This window comes from Coregonus clupeaformis, chromosome 23 (genome assembly GCF_020615455.1).
Source record: "Coregonus clupeaformis isolate EN_2021a chromosome 23, ASM2061545v1, whole genome shotgun sequence".
Lineage (NCBI taxonomy): Eukaryota > Metazoa > Chordata > Actinopteri > Salmoniformes > Salmonidae > Coregonus > Coregonus clupeaformis.
Window position 1 is genome coordinate 19,141,938 of NC_059214.1, and position 19,094 is coordinate 19,161,031.

General features: G+C 46.1%; 1 protein-coding gene across 4 annotated transcripts in view; it reads left to right on the forward strand.

The window, feature by feature from the left end:
• Positions 1-19,094, forward strand: part of LOC121536829 (protein TANC1) — a 292,594-nt gene that overhangs the window by 159,048 nt on the left and 114,452 nt on the right. For all 4 annotated transcript variants that reach the window (XM_041844415.2, XM_041844417.1, XM_045206560.1 and 1 more), the window contains exons 6-7: positions 4,580-4,808; positions 15,013-15,336. In XM_041844415.2, coding sequence (XP_041700349.1) covers positions 4,580-4,808; positions 15,013-15,336 — 553 coding nt within the window. The remainder of the gene's footprint in view (positions 1-4,579; positions 4,809-15,012; positions 15,337-19,094) is intronic.

The following is a 19,094-nucleotide window of genomic DNA, read 5'->3' on the forward strand; positions in this document are numbered from 1 at the left end:
TCTGTTAAAGGTCCTTGATCAGTCATTCTGATTCCCATGTAAAATAGCCCCTCGAGTGACTGTAACATCACCTGCAGTAATTTTTTCAGATAAAAATGCTCAAAAGGGCCTTTTTCTCTTCGGTTAAACTACCAGGAAGTCTGAAAAGACAGAATGAGTGGGTGGGGAGCTCACCTTGACTGACGGTTCTTTGAAAACGCCTATGTCAAGCAACATGGACGCAGTGAGATTATCTCAAGCAAATTTGCTGATACACAAAGCAACTCAAACAACATTGAAATTGCATGCAACATATAATCCTGTCATACATCATGGTTTCACAAAGATTGTTTTATCCAACTGTTTTGTAACAGCATCAATATAGAAAAAAAGGTTGGCTGTTTAATTTAGCTAGCTAGCCCAAATGGAATTGTCAGCACTGTTTATCAAACTAGCTAGCTTGTTCATCTTGGACAATTTCAGTTGTCATAAAATATATACACTGAGTGTACAAAACATTAAGGACACCTGCTCTTTCCATGACATAAACCGATCAGGTGAAAGCTATGATCCCTTATTGATGTCACTTGTCAAATCCACTTCAATCAGTGTAGATGAAGGGGAAGAGACAGGTTAAAGAATGATTTTTAAGCCTTGAGACATGGATTGTGTATGTGTGCCATTCAGATGGTGAATGGGCAAGACAACATACAGTGAGGGAAAAAAGTATTTGATCCCCTGCTGATTTTGTACGTTTGCCCACTGACAAAGACATGATCAGTCTATAATTTTAATGGTAGGTTTATTTGAACAGTGAGAGACAGAATAACAACAAAAACATCCAGGAAAACGCTTGTCAAAAATGTTATAAATTGATTTGCATTTTAATGAGGGAAATAAGTATTTGACCCCTCTGCAAAACATTACTTAGTACTTGGTGGCAAAACCCTTGTTGGCAATCACAGAGGTCAGACATTTCTTGTAGTTGGCCACCAGGTTTGCACACATCTCAGGAGGGATTTTGTTCCACTCCTCTTTGCAGATCTTCTCCAAGTCATTAAGGTTTTGAGGCTGACTTTTGGCAACTCAAACCATCAGCTCCCTCCACAGATTTTCTATGGGATTAAGGTCTGGAGACTGGCTAGGCCACTCCAGGACCTTAATGTGCTTCTTCTTGAGCCACTCCATTGTTGCCTTGGCCGTGTGTTTTGGGTCATTGTCATGCTGGAATACCCATCCACGACCCATTTTCAATGCCCTGGCTGAGGGAAGGAGGTTCTCACCCAAGATTTGACGGTACATGGCCCCATCCATCGTCCCTTTGATGCGGTGAAGTTGTCCTGTCCCCTTAGCAGAAAAACACCCCCAAAGCATAATGTTTCCACCTCCATGTTTGACGGTGGGGATGGTGTTCTTGGGGTCATAGGCAGCATTTCTCCTCCTCCAAACACGGCAAGTTGAGTTGATGGCAAAGAGCTCGATTTTGGTCTCATCTGACCACAACACTTTCACCCAGTTCTCCTCTGAATCATTCAGATGTTCATTGGCAAACTTCAGATGGCCCTGTATATATGTGCTTTCTTGAGCAGGGGGACCTGGCGGGCGCTGCAATTGTTTTCTTGGTGACTATGGTCCCAGCTGCCATGAGATCATTGACAAGATCCTCCCGTGTAGTTCTGTGCTGATTCCTCACTGTTCTCATGATCATTGCAACTCCACGAGGTGAGATCTTGCATGGAGCCCCAGGCCGAGGGAGATTGACAGTTTTTTTGTGTTTCTTCCATTTGCGAATAATCGCACCAACTGTTATCACCTTCTCACCAAGCTGCTTGGCGATGGTCTTGTAGCCCATTCCAGCCTTGTGTAGGTCTACAATCTTGTCCCTGACATCCTTGGAGAGCTCTTAAAATTATAGACTGATCATTTCTTTAATCAGTGGGCAAACGTACAAAATCAGCAGGGGATCAAATACTTTTTTCCCTCACTGTATTTGAGTGCTTTTGAACGGGGTATGGTAGTAGGTGCCAGGCGCACCGGTTTGTGTCAAGAACTGCAACGCTGCTGGGTTTTTCACGCTCAACAGTTTCCCGTGTGTATCAAGAATAGTCAACCACCCAAGGATATCCAGCCAACTTGTGGAACGCTTTCGACACCTTGTAGAGTCCATGCCCCGACGAATTGAGGCTGTTCTGATGGCAAAAGGGGGGAAGCAACTCAATATTTGGAAGGTGTCCTTAATGTTTTGGACACTCAGTGACTGCCAGATAATGTTCATATATCATGACTATAAATGACGTCAAGAAGTTTGTATGTATCTTCCGTTTGGCATGTCTCTTGATGTAATGACATGACAACTGCATCAGAGTTTTGGGCAACCCTTCCCCGCTTTTGTTCCATGCTGGCTAAAGACTTAGCTAGCCAGTTATTAGCTAACACCAGACACAGATGAAAGTGGAAACCTATGTGACCTCACCGCCTCGATTTGGTCTTCTGTAGCAACATTTTTTATTGGTGTTGTTTACATTGATAAAAGTAGAGACTCAGAGCTACAAAATCGTATATCATACACTGCAGTTAAGGACCAATGGGAAAGTAATTCTGCTTTGAAAGTTGATGAACTTGTAACCCCACTTTTGAGAAAATGGCCCTTGAATGTTTTGGTACACGTACTGAAGAGCTCTTCTTTGTCTACACCTATTCAGCATCGTTCACAGCCTCTTAAGCCTTAGCACCACCCATCTCTTTAACGATTCGCTTGTGAGATCATGTGCTAAACAGAATGAGTAAGGTAGTGTAGTAAACAACCAAAGATTAAAGACTAAAAGTGGTGAAAGTAGTAGCCTACAATAAGGAAAAACTCTAGGTAAAAATACACTATCTAGTTCTTGTCCTATATCCTAATCTGACTTTGGTGCAGGTCATGTTGTCCTTCACATTACCGTCTCTGGTAAACACAAACTATATCAAATAAAATCAAAGTTTATATGTCACATGCACAGGATACAGGTGTAAACGGTACAGTGAAATGGTTACTTGCATATTTGCATGGTAGCAATATCAAAAACAGAAAGTGTTCAGATAAAAATATGTTATAATTATTAGAAGATGCTTACCCAGACCTTAATAATCCCGCCTCCTGAATCAAGGTGTTTGACATGGGGGAGGGGACCAGTAACTTTATGGTCCAACTTTAGTTGAGTAATCAACTTTACCAATGTAGAAGCAACAGTAATATTTTATACTGTGGTCATCCTACTTTGATGTGGTTTCATCCAAATATCATCCAATTTAATGAAAAACATGATTTTGACTGTGCATGACCTTTAAATATTCTCTGTCCCATTGACTTCTACACCTGTGTTTTACTATCAGTTTTAAAGCATAATCTGTTTAATTCTGCCTTAGAGTAAATGTTTTGTTGTTGTTTACCCTTATGAATTTGACCCTGATCACCATTTAGCTAGCGTTGTTCTCCAGAGTGCGACGTTGTGATGTAGATGGGAAACGATGAGGAAGAGTTAGCATGTAGAACCTAATCAGCTTGGAGCCCTTTGGTGAGGCAGTGTTAGCAGGCTCCTGGACTACATCCCAAATGGCATCCTATTCCCTATATAGTTCACTACCCATAGGGCTCTGGTCAAATGTAGTGCACTAAATAGGGAATAAAGTGTCATTTGGGAGCAGGCATGTAGCACACCTCTAGGCGGTAACACTAATAACCCCAGCCATCAAGCACTCATCCTGACCTAGGCTACACACTGGATGGCATAGGGAGAGAGAGGCAGTGGAGAGGAGAATACAGGGGACAAACCTAAAGGTTGGGGTTATGGCATTAGCACTTCTTTAGTAAGAAGAACATGGTGATCAATCATGGGTTGAGTTATTCTGGTTAGTAGTTACATTGTAAGTTGGTATTCAGTTGTTCTGCCTCAGGTCTAGTCTATGGCCTGGGCCCCTATTTATCATGCATCTTAGAGTAGGAGTACTGATATATGATCAGTTTCATAATGAATCCTATTCCATATTATGGAAAGGAGGGAACTGATCCTAGATCAGCACTCCTACTCTGAGACACAGGTCCTGGAGTCGTTTTAGACCTGAGTTTGCTGTTTTGAAAGCCTCACTTTGTTTACTGAGCGAGCTCATGCCCTCAGCTTGTGTGTCACGCTCACATGTAAACTGCTAATTTATTTGCCCAGGAATTTGCATTGCTTGCACATGATTCGGGTTATTTGCTCAGGTTAAAAAAAGCTAGTTGACTTGACTCATATTTTCCAGTCTGCTCCCATATAAGGAGACAAGCTCTTTATTCCCAAGTGAAAAATATGAACATGTTTTTATTGTTAAACTTTGTAGCTGTGAGATTCCATTCATACTGATTGCACTAGTATTCTTTCCCTGGCTCAACGCTCTACTCTCTCTCTTCCTCTGTTGTCATGTTTTACTATGTTGTTATTGTTGTTGTTGATGAGGACAATGATGACGACAACTTCATAGGACTATGTGCCTTATCTTTGTAAATACCCATGCATTTCAGTAATATATTTGACCGCCATGTGGAATCAATAAAGCAAAATAAAATATGTTTCTCCTTCTCCAGTGCTCAGTGACTAGTCAGGGTATCAGTCCCTGCTCCAGTCTGACCAGTAGCACGACGTCCCCCTGCACAGAGAGCCCGTGCTCCACCCTGAACAGCAACGCCAGCCACAGCCTCAGCCTCAGCCACAGCAGCAGTGGTCACGGCAAAACTCCTCTGAGTCACTCCAGCCCCTGTGGAACCATCACCAGCCCCAGCTCCACGCTCGAGAGCAAGGACAGCGGGATTATAGGTGAGAGACACTCGGGTTGCGTCTCAATTGGCACCATATTCCCTATGTAATGCACTACTTTTGACCGAGGCCCTTCTGGTCAAAGGTTGTGCACTATAGGTAATAGGGTGGCATTAGGGACACAGCCTCACTCACCCATCCACTCAATCAGTCACTCAGTCCCCAGCACTCAGCCTTTCCTCAGCACATACTATTCACATTCTGCACAGTGCCCACAGCAATAGACCTATAATGTCCTCCATGCCTCTTGTGTCTCATGAGACTAGCATCATCAACAATCTCAACAGGGTCTGCATTACAATCTATCATTATTCATATGGACTTTATACTTTAGAACATTCATCTTCTCCAAAATCTTTGAGCGTTTTACTGTTCTATTGCCTGACAACTCATCCTGAACCCATCGGTTTCTGGGACCAATCAGAACGGTTAGAATATGTTTGCATTCTACAAGAGGGAGGAAGGCAAATCCAGACTCATCGTGGAGAAGAAAGCGGTGTTGCATTGAGCTGTTAGTGGTGTGTACAGTATTAAAGAGTAGTGGTGGTTAACAGCTCCAACAGCATGTGGCTGTTCAGTTCCTCTACTAACAGGGGCTTTAGGAGATTTGGGGATTTAAACGTGCTGACAGGAAGATGGGTTATTACTGCATTCAACTCCTTTGTGGTTTCTGCTTAAAGGTTCCAGGGACAGTCAAACCTACTAGAAATCCATTCGGAATTCTGAATTGTAGCGTTTTTATTGCCCAAAGATGTTAGTCATGAAACATTGTTCGTTTTTCAGTAAGTCTTTTTTTGTCTGGTTAATGACAAGGCTCCAGTTGATTTGGACCAAAATAGAACAAAGCAGTTAACCTCACTAGGACATCACAATTCTATCCCCTATTGTACATTCACCCAAGTAGCCAAATTTGGCCTATATGAAAATAAAATGAAGGAAAAAGACCTGTTGCAATAGCCTCTGCTGAAATCGTGAGCTGTTTCACCAGTGTTTCAACCTTTTTGTACCATTTTGTGGCCAAGACAGACTTGGTTGGTTGGCAGTAATACTTTGCATCTCCCGAATGCAAATCCTGTGCTGCTGTTGACATAATTGATAACTGTGACTCATATTCCTCCTAGCCCCCCCATAGTTGCTAAATAATTCATGCTGGCTGTGATATTATATCTGCCATAGTAAAGCAGCGTGAATAGCGCTGTGCTGTGCCTAGCTACTGCCCAGGCTGAGACCGAGAGATGTGGCCTAAGCGTCTCAGAGTAGAAGTGCTGATCTAGGATCAGGTCCCTGTCCATGTAAGCTTATTTATTGTGATCTTCAAGGCAAAACTGATCCTAGATCAGCGCTCCTACTCTGAGACGCTTGATACATATGGGCCAGCCAACTTCAGATCACTAGGACCTACTTCTTCTTCGGTGGAATCAGTACTGTAGAACTCTATGCCTTTAGCCAAGTCTAGCGGCCTCATGGTTTCTCCTTCAAACACTCAGAATTCTGTTTGTTGGCGGAGGACAAGCTATAACATTGGTCCTGAACTTCCCCCTAGTGAGTTGGGCTTCTTGGGTTATTTAAAAGGCAGAGAGAGAAGCCAAGTAGGTTGCGTTCCAAATGGCACCCTATTCCATAGGGCTCTGGTCAAAAATAGTGCACAATGTTGGGAATAGGGTGCCATTTGGGACGCATACATTGTGTCCATGAGACTGATTTCCAGCTCTGATGAATAGTAGTCAGGGCCTTTGAAGTGGTTGAAATGGACTGTGGAAGAAGCAGGATAATAGAACGCAAGGAATCATTTACTTCAAAAGCCCATATTCATTTGGCTGGTTTTTAAACAGCACGTTGGGTGGGATGGTATGGGGCCTACTGCAGAGTGTGTGTTGACATATGAAAACCTGCAGCTGCTGTTGTGGGGTGGGGCCGAGGGAGGGAGGGCATCGCAAGGAGGGGACTTAAGAAGGTCATAGGAATGGTCATAAGCATTTATTCATGTTGTAAATAATGGTCATGACCAGTTATTCATGTTGTAAATAATGGTGATAACCAGTTATTCATGTTTTATACACCGGGTGGGTCTAATCCTGAATGCTGATTGGTTAAATCCGCATTCCAGCCGGTGTCTATTCCATAAGTTACCACTGGCTAAATCTATGACGTTAAAATGCCTATTTACTCTGTTCCACCTGACTGGGTAATCCACTGTCTCATCAGCCCAGCCAGGCAATTTATAAACTTGATCTCCACTATAAAAAGCATCTAGACATTATCTCACATTTCTTTTAGACTAACATTTAGTTTTCAACAGCGTAGATTTGTATAAACCTTGCTGTCTGTCTCTCTGACATCTGCAACATTGTATCAATATTCAAGTTTGATCTCCAGCTGTCCCATAGTAATGAACGTGTCGAGAGTCTGTTAGGCTATGGTTCAACCCAGCACTCAGAGAAACAAACACGACAAAGGGAGTGGAAGAAACAAAAATATTTAATAAAAGTTAAAATTGTCTTAGTCCAAAAACAACTGAAGTAAAGGAACAGAGTGGGCTAGTCGGCTCCGGAGGAAGGAGAGGCTGAGGCAGGCAGGCAGGCAGGCAGGCAGGCCGACAGGCAGGAAGGCAGGCAGGTTGGGAGGTATGTCCGAAACGCTCTGGTAAGAACAACGATCTGGCGCCGGTGGAGAGCCATGCCCCGGAATTAGTAGTGCAGGTTGATTAGAGAATAGGATGCAGCTGCGTAGGCAGGAATCACTGGAAACAACCCGCAGCTGCACAGGAGAGGCAGATCCTGAGCACGCCCCTGATCCACTCCAGACACACCCACATAAAGGGGACAAACACACATACAGATACAACAGACACAGAGGGGACAAAACAAGGAGGAAGGGAAACAGAAAAGGGAGAGACAAGCTGCCCACATAACAGTACCCCCCCTCAATGGTCGCCACCTGGCGACCCACCAGGCCTGTCAGGGTTGTCGTGATGGAAGTCCGTGATCAACTGAGGATCCAACACAAAACGCTTAGGGACCCAAGACCTCTCCTCTGGTCCATAACCTTCCCAATCGACTAGGTATTGGAGACCCCTACCCCGCCTCCGAGAGTCCAGTAGCCTACTGACGGTGTAGGCCGGATGGTCGTCAATGAGACGAACAGGTGGAGGTGGAACAGCCGGCGGACACAAAAGGCTGGAGGACACAGGTTTCAGTTGGGAGACGTGGAAAGTAGGGTGTATCTTCATGGCTGAAGGCAACTTCAAACGAACCGCAGCGGGGTTAATGATGGACTCCACCACAAACGGACCCAGGTACCGAGGAGACAGCTTGCGTGATTTGGTACGAAGAGGTACGTTCTTAGACGACAGCCAAACCTCTTGACCAGGATGAAACACAGGTGCGGGAGTCCTGCTCCTATCCGCTGTCATCTTGTTCCTGTCGATGGTCCGAAGCAACGCTTCCCGAGCGTCGCGCCACACTCTCTGGCAGCGGCGGAGGTTCTCCTGAACCGAAGGAACAGCCAATTCCTTCTCCTGAGCAGGAAACAGAGGGGGTTGATAACCCATGGTAACTTCGAAGGGTGAAAGACCAGTGGCAGAGGTGGTGAGGGAGTTGTGGGCGTACTCTATCCAAGGCAGATGTTTGGCCCAGGATGATGGATGTTGAGCAGCCACACAACGAAGGGTTGCTTCGAGGTCTTGATTGGCTCTTTCTGTTTGACCGTTGGTCTGGGGATGAAACCCTGAGGACAGACTAACGGAAGCACCCAAAGCAGAACAGAAAACCTTCCAAACACGGGAAGTAAACTGTGGGCCTCTATCAGATACGATGTCCACAGGTATTCCATGGGGACGGAATACATGTTGGACTAGGAGGTCCGCTGTCTCACTGGCAGACGGTAATTTTGGTAATGCTATATAGTGAACAGATTTAGAGAATCTGTCCACAATGGTAAGTATAGTATCATTACCTTCAGACTTGGGTAGGCCGGTGACAAAATCCATGGCTATGTGGGACCAGGGACGGCTGGGAACTGGGAGGGGTAGCAGCAGCCCCGAAGGGGGACTGATGGGAGGCTTTGCCCCGAGCACAGGTTGAACAGGCTGCCACAAAAGCCCGAATGTCAGTTTCCATTGAAGGCCACCAAAAATGTCTCCTAAGCAGCGTCAACGTGCGTCTCATCCCAGGGTGACCAGCAAAACGGGAGGTGTGAATCCACTGCAACACCTGAGACCGGACCGTCTCGGGAACAAAGAGTAGGTTGGGAGGTCCATCACCCGGTCCCGGGTCCGTGGCAAGTGCAGTCTTCACAAGAGACTCGATCTCCCACTGAACAGCCGCCACGACGCATGAGGAAGGCAGGACTGCCTCAGGCTCGCTGGTCTCCGAAGGGTCAGCAAACTGGCGGGACAAAGCATCTGGTTTAACATTTCTTGACCCCGGTCTGTATGTAAGAATAAAGTTAAACCTACTAAAAAACAGGGCCCATCTGGCTTGGCGTGAGTTGAGTCTCTTAGTGGCTTGGATGTAAGCCAAGTTCTTGTGGTCTGTCCAGACCACAAACGGCAGTTCAGCTCCATCCAGCCAGTGCCGCCATTCTTCCAGTGCTAGCTTGACCGCCAGCAGTTCTCGGTTTCCAACGTCGTAATTCCGTTCTGTGGGTGACAATTTTTTGGAGAAAAAAAGCACAGGGGTGAAGCTTTTGGTCAGTGGGGGAGCGCTGGGAGAGGACGGCTCCCACACCTGAGTCCGACGCGTCCACCTCCACAACAAACTGCAGAGAGGTATTGGGGTGTATCAACACAGGGGAGGTGGAAAACAGTTCCTTCAAAACCCCTACCGCCTGCTCCGCCTCAGGGGACCACAGAAAAGGGACTTTTGGGGATGTGAGTCTAGTAAGGGGTGCCACCACTTTACTAAAACCCTTAATGAACCTACGGTAGAAGTTAGCAAAGCCCAAAAATCGTTGAAGTTGCTTACGGGTGGTGGGTATGGGCCATTCCGTCACTGCCCGGATCTTCTCGGGGTCCGCCTTCACCTGCCCGCTCTCAATGATGAAACCAAGGAACGATGTAGACTGTTTGTGGAACTCACACTTCTCTGCTTTGACATACAGCTTGTTTTCCAAGAGCCGTTGAAGGACTTGACGGACGTGTGACTCATGCTCCTCGGGTGACTTGGAAAAAACAAGAATATCATCCAGGTATACAAAGACAAAACGGTTCAAAAATCCCTAAGAACATCGTTCACCATGGCTTGGAAAACAGCAGGGGCGTTTGAGAGCCCAAAGGGCATGACCAAATACTCAAAATGTCCCAGTGGAGTGTTGAAAGCGGTTTTCCACTCATCTCCCTTACGGATCCGGACAAGGTGATAAGCGTTCCTGAGGTCGAGCTTGGAGAAAACTGTGGCGCCATGCAGAGGTTCAAAAGCAGAGTTGATGAGTGGAAGGGGATACTTGTTTTTAACAGTTATGTTGTTTAAACCCCCTGAAATCGATACAGGGGCGTAACGACTTGTCCTTCTTTTCCACGAAAAAGAAACCTGCACCCAAAGGAGACGACGAGGGACGGATTATGCCCGAGACCAGAGAATCACCAATGTACTGCTCCATTGCCTCTCTTTCCGGTCGGGACAGATTGTATAAGCGACTAGAGGGCAAGGGAGCACCAGGAAGCAGTTCAATAGGGCAATCATAAGGCCTATGTGGTGGTAGAGACAGAGCCTTGTCCTTACTGAAAACCTCCGCTAAGTCATGGTATTCTTTGGGGACAGATGACAGATCAAGAGGAGCTGAGGGATGAGTTGGGTTACACTTAGTGGGGGAACCGCTGACCTAAGGCACTCTGAATGGCAGTTAGTGCTCCAACTGAGAATGGTGTGACGTGTCCAATCAATTTGTGGGTTGTGAAGAGCCAACCAGGGGAAGCCAAGGATTAGGGAGGTAGCTGAGCCAGACATAACTCTTAGCTGAATGCTTTCACAATGATTGCCAGAAATCACTAGGGAAATGGGGGTGGTTTGATGAGTTATCTCCGCGAGGAGGCGCCCATCAAGGGCTGTGACCCGAATGGGGGTAGGTAGTGGCTCCATGGGGATACGAGCTTGTGTAACGAACTGGTGGCTAATAAAGTTGTCTTCTGCACCTGAGTCTATGAGAGCTGAGAGTGGCAGGGAATGACTCTGGAAACGTAAGGTAACAGGTACTTGTAATCGGGGAATGATGGGTTCAGGATCTAACTCTGGGCTCGCAAGTAGACCCACCGTTACGAGCGAGCCTTGTCTTTTGGCCGCTTAGGGCATGTAGCCAGAATGTGTGTGGCGTCTCCACAGTACAGGCACTCACCCGCCTGGAGGCGCCGTTGCCGTTCTGCTGGAGGTAGTCGAGCTCGACCCACTTGCATAGGTTCCTCCTCTGTGCTCGGGATGGAATCAGGAATAAGAAGCTGCCGGCTCCGGGGAGGCGAGACTCGAGTGGTTGAAGGCTGGGGAACTCGTCCTCCTAGATGCGGCCGACCGCCTCTCTCCCGACGCCTCTCCGCAACCGGTTGTCTAGCTTAATGGACAGGGAAACGAGAGAATGTAAATCATGTGGCTCGTCACGAGCAGCCAGTTCATCCTTAATGGCTTCATTCAAACCGTTTAGAAATGCTCCTTGAAGTGCCACATTGTTCCACTTGGAGTCCGCTGCCAAAGTCCAGAACTCAATAGAGTACTCAGCCACACTGTTAGAACCCTGCCTCAAATTAAAAAGTATCTTGGAGGAATTACCCACATGGTCAGGATGGTCAAAAACAGTCTTCAATTTAGCAGAAAAATCAGCGAAAGTCAATCCAGTCAAAGTTTGATTTGAGCACACAGCCTCAGCCCAAACCAGAGCTCTCCCTCTTAACAGCCCCAGAACATAATGTACCTTAGAGGAATCAGTAGAAAATGACAGTGGTCTCTGCCGAAAAAATCAAGTCACACTGAAGCAAAAATCCCCGGCACTTGTCCAATTCTCCATTGAACGGTTCAGGCGACGTGACAGGGGGTTCCCCGATGGAACGAAGCCTGCATCATGTCCGAGGAACCAACTTGGGGTGCATCAAACTGGGGGTCAGAGAGAGATGGAGAACTGATAACAGACAATTTAGAGACTTGTGTAGTTAACTGAGTCACCTGGTTCAGCAGTTGATGATTATTTTCCAAAAGAGTCCGAATCAGTTGGTCATGCTGTCCTAGCAACGTTCCTTGAGCCTGGATAGCTTGTTGGAAGCTGTCTTCGTTTGCCCCGTGCTGTCTCTCTGTTGGGTCCATGGCCAGATCGTTCTGTTAGGCTATGGTTCAACCCAGCACTCAGAGAAACAAACACGACAAAGGGAGTGGAAGAAACAAAAATATTTAATAAAAGTTAAAATTGTCTTAGTCCAAAAACAACTGAAGTAAAGGAACAGAGTGGGCTAGTCGGCTCCGGAGGAAGGAGAGGCTGAGGCAGGCAGGCAGGCAGGCAGGCAGGCCGACAGGCAGGAAGGCAGGCAGGTTGGGAGGTATGTCCGAAACGCTCTGGTAAGAACAACGATCTGGCGCCGGTGGAGAGCCATGCCCCGGAATTAGTAGTGCAGGTTGATTAGAGAATAGGATGCAGCTGCGTAGGCAGGAATCACTGGAAACAACCCGCAGCTGCACAGGAGAGGCAGATCCTGAGCACGCCCCCTGATCCACTCCAGACACACCCACATAAAGGGGACAAACACACATACAGATACAACAGACACAGAGGGGACAAAACAAGGAGGAAGGGAAACAGAAAAGGGAGAGACAAGCTGCCCACATAACAGAGTCGGAATGAGACAGACAGGCAGCCTGCGTTTCTCAGCCAGTCGAAATCATGAATCAGCATAATTTTTATGGATATATATAAAGAACTGTCAATAGAAAACAGGTGAAACGAAACAAAGTGCAGCTAGTTTGTGATTGTGTTAGCTGTGATGTTGGCTAGCTCCTCTGAACAACAGTGTTCTGACGAGAGAGCACATTTTCTATGCCAGGCGAAATCTCGCCTCATTAGCTCATTGTTATGGATGTATCCAAATAAATGTCACTAGAAAACAGCTTAAACAAATGCAAATGCAGCTACTTTGTGGATATTCTGGCTGCACTGTTTGACGTGACTGTATGTTAGCTGTAGTTGGCTAGCTAGCAAGCAAAGGATAAGAATGTTGCCAGCCAGTATGGCAATGGAACATTTAGAACGAACGACTGGGTCGCGTCCCTAGATACAGAACAAAAAGATTGAACGACTAGGTCGCGTCTCTGGCAACCGAACCGATAGAACGAACGACCAGCCGGCTTGGGTAGCAACCCTAGATTTTTGTCGGGACTATATCTTGTGGAAGGATTAAATAGTATAAATAAATTAATCAAAATAGCATTTTTAATGAAAATATGTCAACCATTATTTGAATATGTTGGTAACCCGTTGTATAAAAGTGATAATGCCCTCAAATCCAGTGTTTGGAGGATATATTGGCACCTCGACTTCGTCTCGGGCCTAACAACACCCGTGCCAATATATCCTCCAAACACCGGCTTCGAGGGCATTTTCACTTAAGTAAATAATGGTGATAACCAGTTATTGATGTGTAAATAATGGCGATAACCAGTTATTAATGTTGTAAATAATGGTGATAACCAGTTATTCATGTTCTAAAGCAGAGTGAGGAGATGGTAAAGCTAGTGTAAGATAATAGGCTGTTTTACCTTTTAATTCAGACCACTTTGGTCTATCTTTGTGAGTCAAATAACTGATGCTTATAAGCATGTATCATATGTTACAACATTTAGGGATTTCTGAATTGCTGAATATTTGCACAAGCATCGGGCTAGTTATCCCAGACGTATGTGTTATGTGAATATTAGCGATGATGCAACACACGGCACCGTTATGAAATCCAGATTAGCTGTGTGGTACAGTGGGTTTACTCTAAAGCTGCCAAAAACAGACGCAGTCGCATTTCCTCTGACTGCAAATGTGTGCATCCCAAATGACACCCTATTCCCTATATAGTGCACTACTTTTAACCGTCAAAAGTAGTGCACTATAGAGGGGATAGGGTGCAATTTGGGACGCATTCCCATGTTTTGGAGCCCAGCTGCTAGTCAGTGGCTTTTGCCTTTCCCCTCAGCTTTTAGTGATTGTGTTTAGCATGGCCAGCCAGGCCTGAGGAGAGGATTAAAAGGGGATTTGCTTTCATGTAAGCAAACACCTGTCTAAACTCTTCAAATGGAAATTGGTTGTTCTCCACACCAGCCCCCCTTTTCTCCCTCCTAAATATTGTGTTCTTGTGATCTCTTCATATAAGAGGATCTGATGTAGCTATAGGGTTGGCTGGGAATTCTTTCTCAGAATTCTCAGTTCTTCCAGAAATCTTGATTGGAGGATTCCCTGCTTATTCCCTCCTGATTCCGGGAACCTTCCATCCTGAATTTCTGCAAAATGTGGGAATTTTGGGAAAGTTACCGGAATTTTGCAACCCTACTACAGTATCAACCTCAGCTTGATCACACCATGTTCTATTAGATGGATGACAGTACTGTTTGGAGGCAAACATATTTGATGTACAGTGTACACTATTATTGGACATTCTAAGCTAAACATTCTAGGGCGGCAGGTAGCTTAGTGGGTAAGAGCGTTGTGCCAGTAACCGAAAGGTCGCTGGTTCTAATCCCCGAGCCGACTAGGTGAAAAATCTGTCGATGTGCCCTTAAGCAAGGCACTTAACCCTAATTGCTCATGTAAGTCGCTCTGGATAAGAGCGTCTGCTAAATGACTAAAATGTAAAAAATGTAAGCTACTCCATTCAAGATACCTTTGATAGGGGAAAATAATGGTGGTTAATACAAAGACTAAAAAGCTATTGAGGAAATGAATGCCATAAATCTACCGCCCCATGCCAGCGCTGGATAATTCTCATTAGTTGGAACTAAATTTAGTGGTAAATATCAGATCAGGTGGAGGGTGTTGATAAGGTCAATGAAAAAAGAGTGGGAGCGCTAAAGACTCAACTTCTCCATTATAGGCCAATGTCGTTTCACTCCATATCAAGGTGCAGGGAATTCCTGATAATGATAATGACGTACTGCACCGATTTTATTCTCTCTCTTTCTCTCTCTCTCTCTCTCTCTCTCTCTCTCTCTCTCTCTCTCTCTCTCTCTCTCTCTCTCTCTCTCTCTCTCAGCCACCATCACAAGCTCCTCGGAGAATGACGACCGCAGCGGCTCCAGCCTGGAATGGAGTAAAGATGGCAGCCTGAGGAGCAGCGGGCACCATGGCCTGGCGCCCAGCGTGCGGGCCGATACATGCTCTCCCGTGGCGGAGGAAGACCCCAGTGGGCCCCCAGAGACCCCCACCCCATCCAGGACAGAGCACCCCACGGGCTCCTCAGCAGGGGCTGCAGGAGGAGCAGCAGTAGGACCAAGCCACCCACCAGAGGGCCCCGTTCCATACCCCACAGCACACACCTCCTTGTCCCTCATGATGCCGCGGCCTAACTCTGTTGCAGGTAAGAAACCTTGGCTTTGGGTGATTCATGATGCGGAGAAGGGATATTATCAGGACTTGTATACTGCTTTGAGTTCACTGGACTTGTATACCGGTTTGAGTTATCTGGACTATCTACTGGTTAGAGGTTTTTAGACTTTTACATTGTTTTGAGTTATCTGGACTTGTACACTGGTTTGCGTTATCTGGACAAACTTGTATACTGGTTTGAGTTGGTATCGGGTCATCAAAGGAAGTGCTCCTTGATCCTTGCTCAGTGAATCCCCCTTCAAATGTGACTCAGTTCATCTTGACTTTGTGTCTGCATTATCTCCTTAGGAAGATCTCTTGACCTGGAAAGGAGGGTGTTAGTCTGTGACCCTTTAGGACCCAACAGTGTCTGTACTTCACAGAACGTCCTGACTCAGGTCCTCAGTAAGCCACGGTGCCCTGTGTGACTGTGGAGCTGACTGAAACACAACTCTGTCCTTTTCCCAGCTGACCAAGTGAGAGGGAAATGGAGAGAAGAAAACTGGGGGTGGACAAGTCTTTGATGTGCCAATTCAGCAGACAGAGAGAGGGAAGGAGTGAGTGAGTGAGTGAGAGGAAAAGAGAGCGAGAGAGAATTTTACTGTGTGTTCTACAGCTAGCTGTTTGTACACAAACATGCATACACAGTGGATTTCACACACTGTTTGCTCTTAGTGCACAAAACATTAATCTTTACTGCATGCTGATAAATCTATAACCTTGCCATATAAAGAGTATAGAAGTGCATACAGGGCATTGGTGTGGATCATTTACTAAGGCCTCTTGCAGTTAACCACCTAATTATTCCAATAACTCATAACCTGTTTTAACATCTCCTGTTGTTTTGGTCCGATGCAGCTTAAACAGCATGGACACACACACACACACACACACACGGACAAACACACACTCACGGACATCCACTGCCTCGTAAAGCTAACAGCCCAGGAGCCATCGGCCCCTTCTTTCCTCTAGGACTAGGAGTTTGTTATTCAGTGTTGCCCCTGAGGAGTGCGTTGGATTCACACCTCTGATTTTATGGTTGGTTACGTTGCCCTGGGAGCAGACAGCAATGACATGGAAGGACAAGCTCATTTATGGTCCAAATGAACCTGCTCTGTCACCAGGGGCCAGAGAATATGAGTGGGGCTTGAGTTACTTCCCAAATGGCACCCTAGGCCCTTCGTAGTGCACTACTTTTGACCAGTGCTCTGGTAAAAAGTAGTGCACTATATAAGGAATAGGGTGCCATTTGGGACAATTATTTTCCACTTGCTCTTTTATGAGAGGGCTATAGTAGGTTAAATGTGATGTCTTAATAGGTTAATACATTGTGTGTGCATCAATGAATGCTTGATAGAGAGAGACTATAGGAGTGAGAAGAAGTGAGATCACTGATTTACTTATTTTCCGCCAGTGGGGGAAGATTGAACGTCATCTTGTGCTTTTGTAATCACGAGGAAGTTGGATGAAGCCATTATCTTTGTTTGAGTCCCAAATGGCACCCTATTCCCTATATTGTGCACTACCTTTGACCATGACCCATAGGGCTCTGGTCAAAGTAGTATAGTGTAAAGGGATAGGGTGGCCTTATCTGTAGCTTTATACCACACATTCCATATGGAGAACATGACAACATCCCACAGTCATCCAGAGCTAGACAGCCAGTGCCTGCAGGATTGTCCTGTGATTGCCCCTCTCCTGTCCCTGTCACACACCAGTCTGTCACAGCAAAGACATCTGGCCATAATCTGTAGGACACACTGATAGAGAGGGACTGACTGATAGCGAGTGATAGGGGGGAGAGAGAGAAAGAGAGACAGTGGGCAGACTGAGAGAGAGCGAGAGAGAGAGGTGTCATGTGATGCAAGTCCGTGTCGTAGAGGAGAGGAGTCGTAATGAAATCCCCATTGTCTGATTGATGCCAAAGTGCTGAAAGTCAAGCTGTCATTGATTGGAGCGCCTTAACTAGGGCTGTGATGGTCATGGAATTTTGGATTATGGTTATTGGTCAGCCAAATGACCGCAGTCACATTTTCTCCTCTTCTCCGCTCCTGACTGCATGTGCTGCTGCAGGGAGGGGGGCGTTGATCTGCCAGGAGAGCGAGAGAGGGATTTGAGGCGAAATGTTTGAATACTACATCCTGTGACTTGTTGCCGGGCAGACTAGAGTCTAATGAGAGTCCAGAGGATGGCGTTGCCTATGCAACCAAATACTTGTTTGCTACAACACCTTGCTTGTTTCAGCAAGGAGCAACAACGTTTTATCACGTCGTAGAGTCCATGTTATAGCGGAAACCGACTCAACCACACGAATGCCCGGCCGCCATCCCGTCTTCAGTCAGCTGTTTGTTCCACACAAACGGTTATGCGGTAATTATAAACTGGGTGGCTTGAGCCCTGAATGCTGATTGGATGAAAGTCGTGGTATATCACGGGTATGACAAAACCGTTATTTTTACTCTTCTAATTACGTTGGTAACCAGTTTATAATAGCAATAAGGCACCTCGGGGGGTTGTGGTATATGGCCAATATACCACGCCTAAGAGCTGTATCCAGGCACTCCAGGTTGGGTTGTGCGTAAGAACAACCCTTAGCCGTGGTATATTGGCCATATACCACACCCCCTGTGGCCTTATTGCTTAATTGTACAAGCCCTAGGCTTAACACGCTTTGAGGCAGAGTTTCTGCCAGGACTTCAGGAGTTAGAGTTGGACTAGCTGCTGTCTCTCTGCTGCTCTGCTGACCTGCTGGCTCAAAGTTGAACTATTATGGACTGGACAGACACCATATAGAACGTCAGCCATGCACAGTAGCTCACCTGCTAGGTGTCTACAAGCGGTGGCGGTTCAACATGTAGAATTGTCAGGAAATGAACCGAAAATGAAGGCTAATGTTCTGTGGTCAAAGGGGATAGGACCACTGTTTTTATCCGTTCTTCGGCACGGTCTGTTTTGTCCTTTAGACTTATTTCTGTCTGCACATACAAGAGTGTTTGTCCCCTTCTCAGGTCGTTGGACGTTTTTAGCCTGAGAGCAAAGGGTCCATTTCTCTGGGGGTGAATTAGTGTAGTCTGTCTAATGTCCCACAGCACTGCTAAAATGTGAGATATGCGCAGGGAATGTTTCCGTGTTGCTCAGAAATATAATTTGCAGTGTGTGTGATTACAGCGGACACCGTGACTGGCCTGGTACAATCAAGCTGCTGCTGTGGGAAATCCAAGCAGCACTGTCTGCACATTAAGCTGTGGCTAACTGGCTAGGTCCAGATCCACAGCAATACACTACCTGTCTGAGTGAGAAGACAGAAACCTGAATCCTACTCATTAAACCAAACCACCAAATGTCTTAGCTCAGAAAATCAACAAGCGGTTTGCCGTTTTCTCAGGGCATAGCAGGACTCAGTTGATCAACCCACCATGAGCGCACAAATATGCTTCATTCAAATTAAAACACAGACAAACTCGCAACATAACACTGACAATATGATCATTATTTTTGCACAATCCCCCTGGCTGCAGCTTGTCTTGTCTAGTCAGACCCTGCTGGAAGACTTTAAAGGGGATATTTCCTCTTTTTGCACAGTCTGTGTTTTTGATTGACTCTCGTGGCTTGTAAGCCCCTCCTAAATCTGTTGGAATAAATCCCTAATTTTATTGTCTCACAGCAGGACATGTCTGTAAAGCGGCTTTTTGCTCCATCCATGTATATGTATCTCAGTCACAATGCCTCCACTGGAATGTGGCATTT